This window comes from Pongo abelii, chromosome 22 (assembly GCF_028885655.2).
Source record: "Pongo abelii isolate AG06213 chromosome 22, NHGRI_mPonAbe1-v2.0_pri, whole genome shotgun sequence".
Classification (NCBI taxonomy): Eukaryota; Metazoa; Chordata; class Mammalia; order Primates; family Hominidae; genus Pongo; species Pongo abelii.
Genome location: NC_072007.2, coordinates 55,587,893 through 55,601,690, shown reverse-complemented (window position 1 = coordinate 55,601,690; position 13,798 = coordinate 55,587,893). Strand labels below are relative to the sequence as shown.

The window sequence follows — 13,798 nt, the reverse complement described above, 5'->3', positions numbered from 1 at the left end:
TGCTTTTTCTCAAATTAAAGGCGTGCTAGTTGCCAAGCACTAGAAAACAAGGCAGCGCACACACACAAGCACACACACACACCCCAAAATAAACATGTTTCAGGTTAGGATTATGGTTTTAGTTTTGAGCTTTTAAAAAAGGAGTAAAATTATATATTTAAAAAGATAAAAATACCTTAACTGTGTCCTTTTAAATAAAGGTGAGCTTAGAAGTTAGGACCTTTGAATTCAAAAGCTCCTGTTCACTTTACTGTTAGCCACTGAAATTCTAAAAAAAGAAAAAAGAAAACCAGCAATGAAGGGAATCGAGGGTAGGTGCAGACACCAGGGAGACAGCCTCTGCCTGCCATTGGCACGCCTGGTTCCACCTGTCACCACCTCTCGGAGCCAACAGGGCCTCTCCAGGGAGCCTGGGGCAGGCTCTAGGCAGCTCATCACTGTGGACGACACCCTGGTGGTTCCAAGACAGCGTAAACGGCCCGGAGACCTGGCTCAGGGTTAGTCTGGGAAAGCCAATGCTGACATAATTGTCAGTGTCTGTGAGTCTCTGCTGCTGAGACAGGAATGAATACAGTGCCTGAGTGAGAGGAAAATAGACAGGTGCCCAGCCCAGTCATAATTTCATTCTTTTCATTTTTCATTTCTTTCTTTTTTTTTTTTTAAAGACAGGGTCTCACTCTGTTGCCCAGGCTGGAGTGCAGTGGTACAATCTTGGCTCACTGCAATCTTGACCTCCTGGGCTCAGGTGATCCTCCCACCTCAGCCTCCCAAGTAGCTGGGACCACAGGCGTGCCCCACCTCATCTGGCTGATTTTTTTGTATTTTTTGTAGGGATGGGGTTTTGCCATTTTTCTCAGGCTGGTCTTGAACTTCTGGGCTCAAGCAATCCACTAGCCTTGGCCTCCCGAAGTGTTGAGATGACAGGTGTGAGCCCATCAATTCTTCTATGAATGGCTAGGTTTGTGATCAGTAAAAGAGATTAATCTTATGGAGAGACTCACTTAAAAGGCTCTAGAGACAAGGCCCGAAGAGACCCAGAAGTATCACCTTGGGTCCCTTTAGAAGGACTCTGATGTTCTTTTGATAGCCACAGAGCAGCTCAGGTGGTGTTTTTTTCATTCATGAGGATGAAAACATTGCAAAATCAAGACAGAGATTAAATCAGCACACTCTAGAGATACTTGCCACTGAGCAAAGGCTTGTTGAGGGTGTAGAGAGGTGGCAGGTCCTCTATGTTGGAGATCCGCTGGTACATGGCCCTGGAAAGGTGGTCCCCGTGGTAGAGGCTGCCCAGGATGATGCTCGAGAAGTAAATGGGCTCCACGAAAATGCTAAGCAGGGATCCCTGGATGCCCACCACGTTCCAGCTGAAGGGAGAAGAAAGCACAGTCTTCAGGGAGCTCGGACTCAGTGCCGACACGGCCCAGCCCAAGCCTGCGTCGTTACAGGGATGCACTGGCAATTCTGCAGGATCCCAACCGACGAAGGAGCGCAACAAAAAGTCATAGACTGATTTAGCAGCTCATGATCACAAAGACAAAAATCTACTTAAAAGTTATTTTACACTGTGATTGTTTTTACCATTACATTTTCCCACAATTAATGAGCCACATATGTTTCTTGTGAGAAATTTGTGGGAAATATCAGAAAGGAAATTACATATTTATTTTATTATAGCAGGTCCCCTTATCTGAGGTTTCACTTTCAGAGGTTTCAGTGACTCACTGTCAACCGTGATCTGAAGATATTAAATGAACAATTCCAGAAATAAACACTTGCAGACTTTAAATTGTATGCCGTTCTGAGGAGTGTGATGAAATCTTGTGCTGTCCAGCCCGGGATGTGAACCATCCACGTTGCAGATGCCACCGGCCCATTAGCAGTCACCTTGGTGACAAGACTGATGGTCACAGCATCACAGTGCTTGTGTTCAAGTCACTCTTATTTTATTATTAGTGACTGTTAATCTCTTACTGTGTCTAATCATAAATTAAACTTTATATAGGAAGGTACTTACAGGAAAAATACCAGCACGTACAGGGTTCAGTACTATCTACAGTTTCAGGAGTCTACTGGGGGTCTTGAGACACATCTACGGAGAAGCGGAGACCACTATACTTATTAAAAAAGGACAGCTCTTCAAGAGGTCCTTCAAAACATTAAACTGCTTATTTCCTGTTCTCTGCAAGTGACAATGGCACAGAATGCACAGGCAGGTAGGGTGTGGGGATTTACAGCGACTGCACGTGTGCAGCTGACATGCATGACACCAATTATGCATGCCAATGGCAACTTAGGTATTCATTATCAGCTCCAACACACACATGCCTTCACAATATGCCTGTTCTCTCTTTCTGAGCCCCACAAACAGCAGAGATGCTCTGCTCAGCCTGGGAGTTGCTGTGTCTGGAGCACCCTTTGCTGGGCGCTACATACACAGGGTGTGAGGTACTGGGGGGAGACACAGCCCAGGAGGTAAACAATAATGCAATGAAAAGACAAATGAAGAACCATAAATTGAGGTAAAATCAATTTGGGAGAAAGGGCAGGGTTCTGTGAAAAAGAAAAAGGGGTGTATGTACTTGAAGGAATGCTCCTGGGGTGACCCTGAAGCTTAGCCCCAAAGGAGGGGGCTGTGAGGCTGAGGGAGGAACGCATGTCCCAGCCTGGGGGGCAGGGGACACAGGACAGCAGCAAGGGCAACCAGGGCAGAGGGGCAGGGCAGGGGCCCCTGAGCAGCCAGGAGCTTGATGAGGGAGGGGGCGGTATTCAGAGGGCAGAGAGAGGCCTCTGGAGTGGCCCAGTCTAATTTCATGGAAGTGTCTTGGGGGAGGGGCTGGCGAATGTGCATTTTATGAAGTGGCGTCAGCAGCGTGGCACACACTGCAGGGGAAGATGCTCAGCAGTACAGGTCAGAAATGAGGGCTGACTGGGCAGTGTGGGGACAGGGAGGCCAGGGAAGATGAGAAACATTCGGGCTTAGATCTGCGGATGTGGCAGGACTTGAGACTGGAGCAGGCTGACTGACGCCCAGACTGGAACCAGCCTTCATATATCCCCCCTCTGTCACTCACTCCATGGCATAGCCTCTGCCTGACAATGCCCACAGTTGTATTTGGAGGCCTGAAGTCTCAGGGCCACTCCATGCCCCCTCAAGAGCCTAGTGGGGCAGAGCTGACAAGTGGGGTAGGCAGCACAGAACAAACAGCCACCAACCTCACCTGTTTAAGCCGCATTCTGGATATGCTCCAGCACTGACCTCCAGCTGCTCAGTCCCCACTCTGGGGTCACCTTCACCCTGCTCATGCCTGTCACAGCAGTCATCAGCAGATCACCTGGGATCCACTTTTGGAAGAGATATAGGACCTGACTTCTGGCCACTGCTAGGCCATGGGTCAAGTCACGCCACCCTGTCTGTGTCATGGCGCCCTCTCCTAAGGGGAACCCGGTGCCTGCCCCAAGCCCTCTCCTCTTGACCCCTGTGAACACGTGGGCCAGCACAGGCCATTCCTTGGCACAAAACAGTCCAGTGGCTCCCAAGAAAATGCCGGCAGTCCTCCGGCCAGATCCCCCAGCCCTGTCACCTCTCACCCTGAACCTGTCCCCAAGCTTCTGGCCACCCTCAGGGACCTCCTTGCTGCTTGCCCAAAGCTTCTGTCCACAGGTCCACCAGCTGGAACACCAAACCCAGCGGCAGCCATGGCTGCCCCCACTTTAGGTCCCTGTACAAAAGCCCTTCTGAGGGAGGCCTCCCTTCCCAGCCACTCAAGCCTTTTGCTTACCTGCTGCCTGAGACCTCCCTTCCCTGCCACCCAAGCCCTCCATCCCCATTCTGACCTCCACATAATTTACAGATCCATGTTGGACTCTCTGCTCCCATCCTACCCCAGTGCAGGAAGAGGTTTCTGTCTGCTGTCTTTACTGACCTATCCCAGCACTTACAATATGTACCTGGCACATACAGAAGATCAATATGTGTCGAATGGACAAATCCTCCAATTCCTATGACACATTCCTTCCACCTTCCAAAATGGAAATGAAAATGAAGGTTTCCCTAACTTACAGAAAAAGCATGAAATGATTCAATACCTCTAAGAAACACAGGCCCCTTTCTTCTACAGATTAGAAGCCTCTATGGACTCAGAGCATCTTTAAGCTGAATTCAGTCTTCTGGGCAAACTTTAAAGCAGTGATCCTGCAGAAACCTTCATTTGTTAGGAGTCATTAATTCTGAACACATGCTTTGTAAGAGAATTCCAGGAGTGTCTACAGCTCTGCAGAGGCCCTGGGTGGGAAATGGTGTGGCACCAGCTTCCACCAATGCACCTCACAAAGGACAGCTGGGACAAATTTCATCAGGATGAAATCGCCTAGCGCCAGTGAGAGGGTGTCAGACACAGTCAGTGTCCATGCAAGTAAAACAAGTAAAGCTCTGCAAAGACTGCAGGCACGACATCTCCTAGAGATACCCACTACATGTCCACAGCCACCTGTCCTGCGGACCCCATGGGAGGTACCCACTCACAGCGTGCCATGAAGTGTGTTTGGCTGACACCCAAGGAACCTACAGGTGTCCCCACTCTCACAGCATGGCCTCCGGCTCAGTGCACCCAGGTCTAGGCATCTGTGCCTGGCCTTCTTCGTCTTTCATTTTCCTTGTGCCATTTCTTTAGGAACAGAGTCCAGACTGCTATCATCTGATCTGTCCGCTGATTCAGTAAAGGGCCTGGCCTGAGACTGAGCTGCAGACAGATGTCAGCCAGACCACCCAGGGCAGAACTACTATGACCCAAACCACAGCCTCCACAGCACTCAGCCCAGTCAGCCAGGCTTTCAGGAAGGACTACAGCTTCCTAGTGGTTGCCCCACGCCCACTCCTTCCTCCTTCCAACCCAGGACCAGCCAGAGATGCCCCTGGGTTCTTCAAGCAGCTGCACGGGAGGCCACCTTCTGCAGAGCCCACCTTGGCTTCCCCTACCTCCATCAGAACATACCCAAAGCCTCCCTTTTTCCCTACAATAAAGCCATCCCCCTTCCTGTGCCTGCCTTTGAGTCTGCCCAACACACACAGTGGTCTGGCCCCCTTGCCATAGCCGACTCCGAATAGACAGGCTGCTGGTCCTCCTCTGGATGGTCTTGTTTGTTCCCACAGCTGTGTGCAGCTGAGGACACAGGCCGAGGTCATCTGAACCAAGACTCTCGTTCCTTCCCACGGCTCCCACGCCAACATAATCACCGTAGGGTGGCCAACCCCATGGGAGCCTCTCACCCCACGGTCTTGGGGACAACTCTCTGGGGCTGCATTCACCGCCAAACTGCCTGCCAGCGGGATGGACACCCTGGTGACCTCCAGTGGCAGTGCCGTGGCTCCCACCCCACCCCCAGCCTACTACGGCCCTGGGCCCTCTGCCTGCCACTGTGCCTTGTGTAAGGGGAACAGTTCAGCCTCACCCAGCCCCATCCACCTGGCCCTCCAAGGTGGCTGCTCTCCACTCTCCACTCTCCCAGAGTAGGGACACAGCTGCAGCCAACTGGCATCATTTTGGCCGCCAGGGCTCTTTCTGGGCAACTCTTCTGGCCATTTGCTATTTCTTGACCCACCCATGCGAGGTTCTATCAGCTTGTGTTTGTTTCTTCCTTGAGGTAAAGTCTAATTACTATATAATAAAAGGCTTGGATCTTAAGGGTTCAGGTCCATGAGCCCCGACTTCTGCATTTATGTGTGTGACATCCCCGTGCCCCAGCAAGGATCCTCCAAATGGATGGCTTTGTGCTATGCAGGTGCAGGAATCAGCTTGTAACCAAGTCGAATCCTTTGTTGGTCACATGAGACATCAGAAATCTCTTCCCAATATGTGGCTTTTCTTTTCCAAATGTGGGTTATAGTAAATAATTCCTGAAATTTTAATTTAGTCAAATTTATTCACTTTTCTTTATAATTTGGGTTTTCTGTGCCTTACTGAAGAACCCTGCAACTGCCAGGCACTGCTCTGCATACTCAGGTCCTTAACTGTCCTGGCATGTGCTTTATGGACAGTGTATGGCGGGCTGCTTCTCTGCACAGACAGCCTGTTTCTCCAGGACTGGGCGTTGGCTGCTTTGTCCATCTCTTCTGTGAGCACCACGTCTAGCACAGACTGCTGGCTGCAGCCCTGCCTTCCTTCCCTTCCTCCTACACGACAGAGCCCCCAGTTCTCTTCCAGGTGGCTGAGTGTGTAAGCCCGGCCACCCCAGCTGCCCCATAGCGAGTGGAGCCCTGTGCCTGAGCTCTGGATGATGAGCTGAGCTGGCTGAAGTGTCCCTGTGCCTGGAATTCAGACTGGGTGCTCAGGGATTTGGTCAGCTCTAGGGATTATGAAGACCCTGAAGTCAGAAGAGACCTCTTAGATAGTGCGGGACAAAGAGGCATCAGGTTCCAGACCATGGAGCCACCAGAGCATCTCTGGGCCACCTATTTTTGGACTTAATTTTCTGTGAGAGAGACAAGCCTCCATCTAGTTTACATTTTCTTTTAAACACGGGCAGGCCTGATCACCAGTGCTGCCCCATGGGTCTGCAGGTCTTTTCAGATTGTATGCTGTGCCACTGTTCTGCTGAAAATTACCACTCACTTTTGATTACTATGGTTTTATATTGTTAGTTTTCTATTTCCATGTTAGGATTCAATTTTTAAGTACTATGAAAAAATAAGATTTTTATTAAAATCACATTGAAATGATAGATTTAAGAGGAATTAATGAAGCTTTAAAAAATATAAAATAGAATTTGGCTTGCTAAATTTTTAAAGATAATGTAAGTGTATAAATGTGTATTTTCATGACATGTTATCATTTTGTTTTCCTTTACTGTCCTTGTCTGGTGTGGAGATAAAGGTTGTAGTAACCTTTGAGTTATGAGCCACACAATGAGCTGCAGAGTTCTTCCCTACTTTTCTATCCTTGGAAAATATTACATAAAATGGGGATTATCATCCTGCAAAAGATGTCTAGAACTCACTCAATGTTGTCTGGGCCAACCACTTCCCCTCTCTCCACAGACCCTCCTTCCTTCTATTTTCTTAATTTCTTCTCTCTCTGTGTGTGTGTGTGTGTGTGTGTGTGTGATTTAATAGGCAGAGTTCTATTCCAATTTTCTGCATATGCTCAAGTCACTTTTAGCAATGTACACTTTTTTAGAAAATGTTCTATTTTGTCTCAGTTTTAAAACCTATCAGTGCTGAAGTGTCTATGACTCTCCACTGTAGCAATCTCTGCTGGACCCTGAAGGATATCCGTGTTTTCATTCCAGATATGTTTTGGTAGTGCCTTCTGTCTTCTTGATCAGCCTCACTGGTTCTGTTGACTTTAATCAGCCTGCCTCTTCTAAGTACTGACACCTTAGAGGCTTTGTTACTGCTCACTACTACATCTTTGTTGCTTACAAAACTAATTTCTGCTCTTAACTTTACTGTTTGCTTCCTTCTAACTTATTTGAATTTTTCTAATTCATTTAGTTGTGATGCTTTCTGTCATTTACTTATATGAGCATTTTCTCATGTGATTTCTTCTCCTGGAGTTACTGCGGTACAACTGACATACAATAAACTGCACACACTTAAAGGGACACTGTGGTAAGTTTTGACATTTGTATGTACCCATGAGACCTCACTCCCCAAACCTCCTGTCTCCTTACATCTCGTTCTGTTCCCACTAGGCAACAACTGACCTGCTTTCTGCCACTGTAGATTAGTCTGCATTCTCCCAAAATGTATACAAATGGAACTGTATGGTAATTCCTCTTTTTTATCTGGCTTCTTTCACTCTGCGTAATTATTTTGAGATTTCTCTATGCTGTAATGTGTATCACTGTTCTTTTTTTCACCCAGTAGTACTCCACTGCATGGATATGCCACCGTCTGTTCTATCTATTTACCGGTTGATGGCCACGTGGATTGCTTCCAGTTTTTGACTATTTTGTCTATTACAAAGAAAGTCCTACAAACATCCATGTATAAGTGTGTGTGGACATATGCTTTCAGTTCTCTGGTAAACCACGAGCAGTGAAATGGCTAGGCCACATGGCAGGCATATCTGTAACTTTTTTTTTTTTTTGAGACAGAGTCTCGCTCTGTTGCCCAGGCTGGCGTGCAGTGGCGTGATCTCGGCTCACCACAACCTCTGCCTCCCAGGTTTAAGCGATACTCCTGCCTCAGCCTCCCGAGTAGCTGGGACTACAGGTGTGTGCCACCATGCCCGGCTAATTTTTGTATTTTTAGTAGAGACAGAGTTTCACCATACTGGCCAGGCTGGTTTCGAACTCCTGACCTTGCGATCCACCCGCCTCAGCCTCCCAAAGAGTTGGGATTACAGGCGTGAGCCGCCACGCCTGGCCATATCTGTAACTTTTTAAGGAACTGTCAAACTGTCTTTGTTTTGTTTTGAGTCTTATTCCGATGCCCAAGCTGGAGTGCAGTGGCGCAATCTCAGCTCACTGCAACCTCCGCCTCCTGGGTTTGAGTGATTCTCCTGCCTCAGCCTCCCGAGTAGATGGGATTCCATGCCTGGCTAATATTTGTATTTTTAGTAGAGATGGGGTTTTGCCATGTTGGCCAGGCTGGTTTCGAACTCCTGACCTCAAGCGATCCATCTGCCTCGGCCCAAAGTGCTGGAATTAAAAGCATGAGCCACCGTGCCTGGCTGTGTCAAACTGTCTTTAAAAAGTGATTGTTCTATTTACATACCTATCCACAGTGGATAACAGTACCAGTTCCTCCATATTGCTGTCAACATTTGGTTTGGCCAGTCTTTTTAATTTCGGCCATTCCAAGAGATGTGTTGTGGTATCTCCTTTGCATTTCATCAGTGACTAATGGTGTTGACCAGCTTTTCATGTGCTTATTTCACATTTGTGTATCTTTTTTTGTTGAAGTGTCCATTCAAACATTTTGCCCACTTTAAAAACTATTTTTCCCCTTGTTGCGTTTTGAGAGTACCAGTGGATTGTGGATACCAATCGTTTATCAGATATACGATTTGCAAACATTTTCTCCCTGTTTGTCAGTTTATTTCTCACTGTTTAAACAGTGCCTTTTGAAAGAAGTAATTTTTAAACTTTGACAGTTTTTTCCGTTTTATGGAAAGTCTTTTTTTAGTGTAGCTAAAAACTTGCCTAACTCAATGTCACAAAGATTATCTCCTGTTTCCAGAATTTTTATGCATTTAGGTCTATGGCCCATTACAAATTCATTTTGTATATGGTGCAAAATATAAGTGCAGTCCATTTGTTTGGCTGCTTGATTGTTTTTTGCTTTTTTTTTTTTTTTTTTTTTTTCTGCACAGGGATATCCACTTATTTCAGCATCATTGTTGAAAAGACTATTCTTTCTCCACTGAATTGCCTTTGTGCCTTGGTCAAAAATTAACTGTGACCAGCAATGAACAGCAGAATTGGAAATTAAAAACACAACATCATTTACACTAATACCCCCAAAACTGAAACATTTAGGTATAAATTTGACAAAGTATGTACAAGATCTGTATAAGTAAAACTATAAAATTCCAGAGAAAGAAATCAAAGAACTAAATAAATGGATATTCCATATTTATGGCTAGGAAGACTCAGCGTTAGTTCTGTCCAACTTGACATAGAGATTCAACACAATCCCAATCAATATTCCAACAAGTTATTTTGTAGATATTGATGAACTGTATCTAAGGCTGATATAAAAAGGGAAATCCAGAAGAGCAAACACAATATTGAAGGAATATAATGAAGCTGTAATACTAACGTTACCTGACTTAAAGACTTACTATACTAGAGTAATCAAGACAGCATGGTATTGGTGAAAGAATACACAAATAGATCAATGGGACAGAATAAAAAGTCTAGAAATAGACCTACATAAATACAGTCAACTGATCTTTGACAAAAAAGCAAAGACAATGAAATGGACAAAAGGTAGTATTTTCTATAAACAGTGCTAGAACCAATGGACATAAACATGCAAAAAAAGAAAAAAAGAATCTAGGCATAGGTTTTACACCCTTCACAAAAATTAACTCAAAGTAGGTCACAACCTAAATGTAAAATGCAAAACTATAAAATTCCTAGAAGATAACACAGAAGAAAATCTAGATGATCTTGGGTTTGGTGATGACTTTTCAGATATAACATCAAAGGCACATCTATGAAAGAAATAACTGATTTGCTAGACTTTATGAAAATTAAAAAGTTCTACTCTGTGAAAGACAAGGGAGTGAATAGACAAGCCACAGACTAGGAGAAAATATTTGCAAAAGACATATCTGATAAATCTATGAAGAACTCTTCCAAATATACAAAAAACTCTCTAAACTCAACAATAAGAAAATGAACAACCTGATTAAAAAACGGCCAAAAAAATTAACAGACACGTCATTCAAGAAGATATACAGATGGCAAATAAACACATGAAAAGATGCTCCATATCATATGTCATTAGGAATCTGCAAATTAAAACGAGATACTACTACATGTGTATTAGAATGGCCCAAAACCAGAACTGCTGACAACACTAAATACTGGTGACAATGTGGGACAACACTCATTGCTGGTGAGAATGCAAAACAATGCAGCCACTTTGAAGGACAGTTTGGCAGTTTCTGACAAAACTCAACATACCTTCACCATACTACCTAGCATTTGTGCTCCTTGGTACTTACCCAAAGGACTTGAAAACTCATGTCCACAAAAAAACCTGCACAAAGATATTTATAGCTGCTTTATTTGTAATTGCCAAAGCCTGGAAGCAATGAACCTTCAGCAAGTGAATGAATAAACTGTGGTACATCCAAACTATTATTTAGCACTAAAAAGAAATGAGCTATCAAGCCATGAAAAGGCATCAAAGAATCTTGAATGTAAATTACTATGTGTAAAAAGCCAATCTGAAAAGGCTACATACTGTATGATTCCAACTAGATACATTCTGGAAAAGGCAAAACTACAAAGACATTAAGATTAGTGGTTGCCAGAGGTTAGGAGGTGAGAGGGGTGAACAGGCAGAGTACAGAGGATTTTTAGGGCAGTGAAACTACTCTGGTCTCACACTGTGATGGTGGATACAGGTCATTATACATTTGTCCAAAGCCAGACAATGTGCAGCATCAAGAGTGAGCCCTAATGTAAACTGTGGGCTTTGGGTGGTGATGATGTGTCCGTGTAGCTTCTTCGATTGTAAGGAATATAGCACTGGAGTGGGAGATGCTGATGATGGGGGAGGCTGTGCATACGTGAGGGCAATGGGTATATGGGAAATTCTGTATCTACAACTCAGTTTTCCCATAAACCTAAAACCACTCTAAATATAAGGAATCAGTTGTTTGTATACTTATCTTTATGCCAAAATCATACTTTCTTAATTACTATCTTGAAATCAGGTAGTATTAGCCTTTTACTTTGTTCTTCCTTTTGAAAGTTGTTTTAGCTATTCTATGTCCTTTGCATTTCCATATGGATTTTGGAATCAGTTTGTCAATTTCTCCAAAAAATCCTGTTGAGATTTTGATTAGGATTGCATTGAGTCTATAGATCAATCTGGTGAAAACTGGTATCTTGACAATACTGAGTTTTCCAACCAGTGACCATGATGTTATCTCTCCATTTATTTAGTTCTTTAATTTCTCTAGGCAATGTGTTACAGTTTTCAATATACAGCTTTCAGTGTATTGCTTTACACATTTCAATTTCAACTGCTTATTGCAGGTGTAAAAAATATAACTGATTTTGTATTTTGCATTTTGGATCTTATATTCTGCCACAATGCTAAAATCACTCATTCATTCTCATAGCTTTGTATAATATCAATCTCATTTCCTACATAGACAAGTATGTCTGCAAATAAAGACGGTTTTACTTTTTCCTTTTCAATATGGATACCACTGATTTCTTAGGACCTTATAGCACTGGCTAGAACTTCCAATACAATGTTGAACAGAAGTGGGGAGAGCAGATAAACTTGTTTTGTTCCTGATCTTAGGCAAACACATTCAGTCTTTCCCTGTTAAGAATGACATTACCTGTAGATTTTTCATAGATTTCCTTTATCAGGTTGAGAAGGTTTCCTTCTATTTCTATTTTGCTATGAGTTTTTATGAGGAACACATGTTGGATTTTGCAAAATGCCTTTTCTGTGTCTTTTTTAGTTTGTTAATATGGTGAATTATATTGATTTTTCAAATGTTTCATTTACCTTGGAATTCCTGGGATAGCCCCTACTTGGTCATGATGCTGTATTTGGTTTGCTAAAGTTTTGCTAGAACTTTTGGATCCGTGTTCATGCACATTTTAACATGTAGTTTTATTTTCTTGGGGTATCTTCATCTGGTTTTGGAACCAGGGAAATGCTGGCCTCACAGAATGAGTTGGGAAGTATTTCTTTCACTTCAATTTTGGAACATTTTGTGCAAAATGGGTATTTCTTCCTTAAATGTTTGGAATTCAATAGTGAAGCCATCTGAGCTTGGGGTTTTTCTTTTGTTGTCATTTTTGGTGGGAAAGGCTTTAAATTACAAATTCATTTTCTCTAATACATATAGATAGCCCAAGTTATCTACTTCTTCTTAAGTGAGCTTCGGTAGTATGTGTCTTTCAGGAAATATGTCCATTTCGTCTAAACTGTCAATTGGCATAGCCTTGTCTATAATTTCTCTTCACAATCCTTTTAGTATCTGTAGCATCTGTGGTAATTTCACCTCTCCCATTCTGATATTGGTAATTTTGTCCTCTCTCTTCCATTTTCCAGGTGAACTCTTTTCTTACACATTTGGTGCTTCAGTGTTCCTTGCCCTCTCTCTGTCTTCAAGTGGCGCCTCATCTTCCAGGGCCCTCTACACGGAGGGCAGCTTCTCACAGCCCGGTGGTCTCAAAGTAGTCACAACTCTCACACGCTGGCTGCCACCAAGAGGCAAGAAATGGAAGTTGCCAGGCCAATTAAGGCTATGCCAGAACTAGCACTGCATTATTTCCACCACGTTCTTTTATTCAAAGCAGCCACATGGCAGGCTCAGATTCAGGGGGATGGGACAGAGACATCACCTCTTAATGGGACAGTGGCAAGGTCACATTGTTGGAGAGGATTTTAGATGAGAGGCATTGGGGTGGGGCTTTCTTTGTAAAATACAATACATCATAATTTTCAAATGTCCACTTTATTGGGTTACTCCTTCCCATACCTTCTCTTTGAAACCATAACCACAGAAATTATTGTAGCTCTACTATAGTAAAATTCTAGCATTCTTCTTTCTGACTGCATTAGCTGACTCTTTTTTAGCTCTCATTCTCTTACTGCCACTACTCTATTCTCTAATTATAGATCCACCTTCTCTGCCTGAATGCCACAATCGACTGGCTTATTTCAAAGCAGCCTCAAACCTTCAAATTCCAGATAAATTTCTAGAATAATATGAAGGCTAAAAATTTGTTCTAGAAGAAACAAAAATTTAAGAAACTAGTAAGCAGAAAAGGACCTGAAATTACAACTACAATATCTAGACTGGTCTCCTGCCAAAATGATGAGGATGACCATGAAGATAACTACAAAAATATATATATATATGAGGACTGGATGTTTTCACTCTTGGGTTCTTTCTATACACTGCTGTCTCACAGAAGAGACTTCAGAAAGTAGAACAAGAAGACAAACACACTTTATGAGGCTATATAACCTGGATTCCAAAATCAGATAAGAACAATTAAAAAGTTTAGAAAAAGTATAGGCCTATTTAACTTATAAACAAAAATCCTAAGTAAAATATTAGTCATCCAAATCAAACAGTGTGTT

General features: G+C 43.6%; 1 protein-coding gene across 16 annotated transcripts in view; it reads right to left on the bottom strand.

The window, feature by feature from the left end:
• Positions 1-13,798, bottom strand: part of ADARB1 (adenosine deaminase RNA specific B1) — a 156,102-nt gene that overhangs the window by 24,944 nt on the left and 117,360 nt on the right. For all 16 annotated transcript variants that reach the window (XR_002912752.3, XM_009234043.4, XM_024239439.3 and 13 more), the window contains one exon: positions 1,186-1,367. Coding sequence is in view for 15 of the 16 variants with exons in the window: in XM_009234043.4 (XP_009232318.3) it covers positions 1,186-1,367 (182 nt within the window). In the remaining variant the exon portion in view is untranslated. The remainder of the gene's footprint in view (positions 1-1,185; positions 1,368-13,798) is intronic.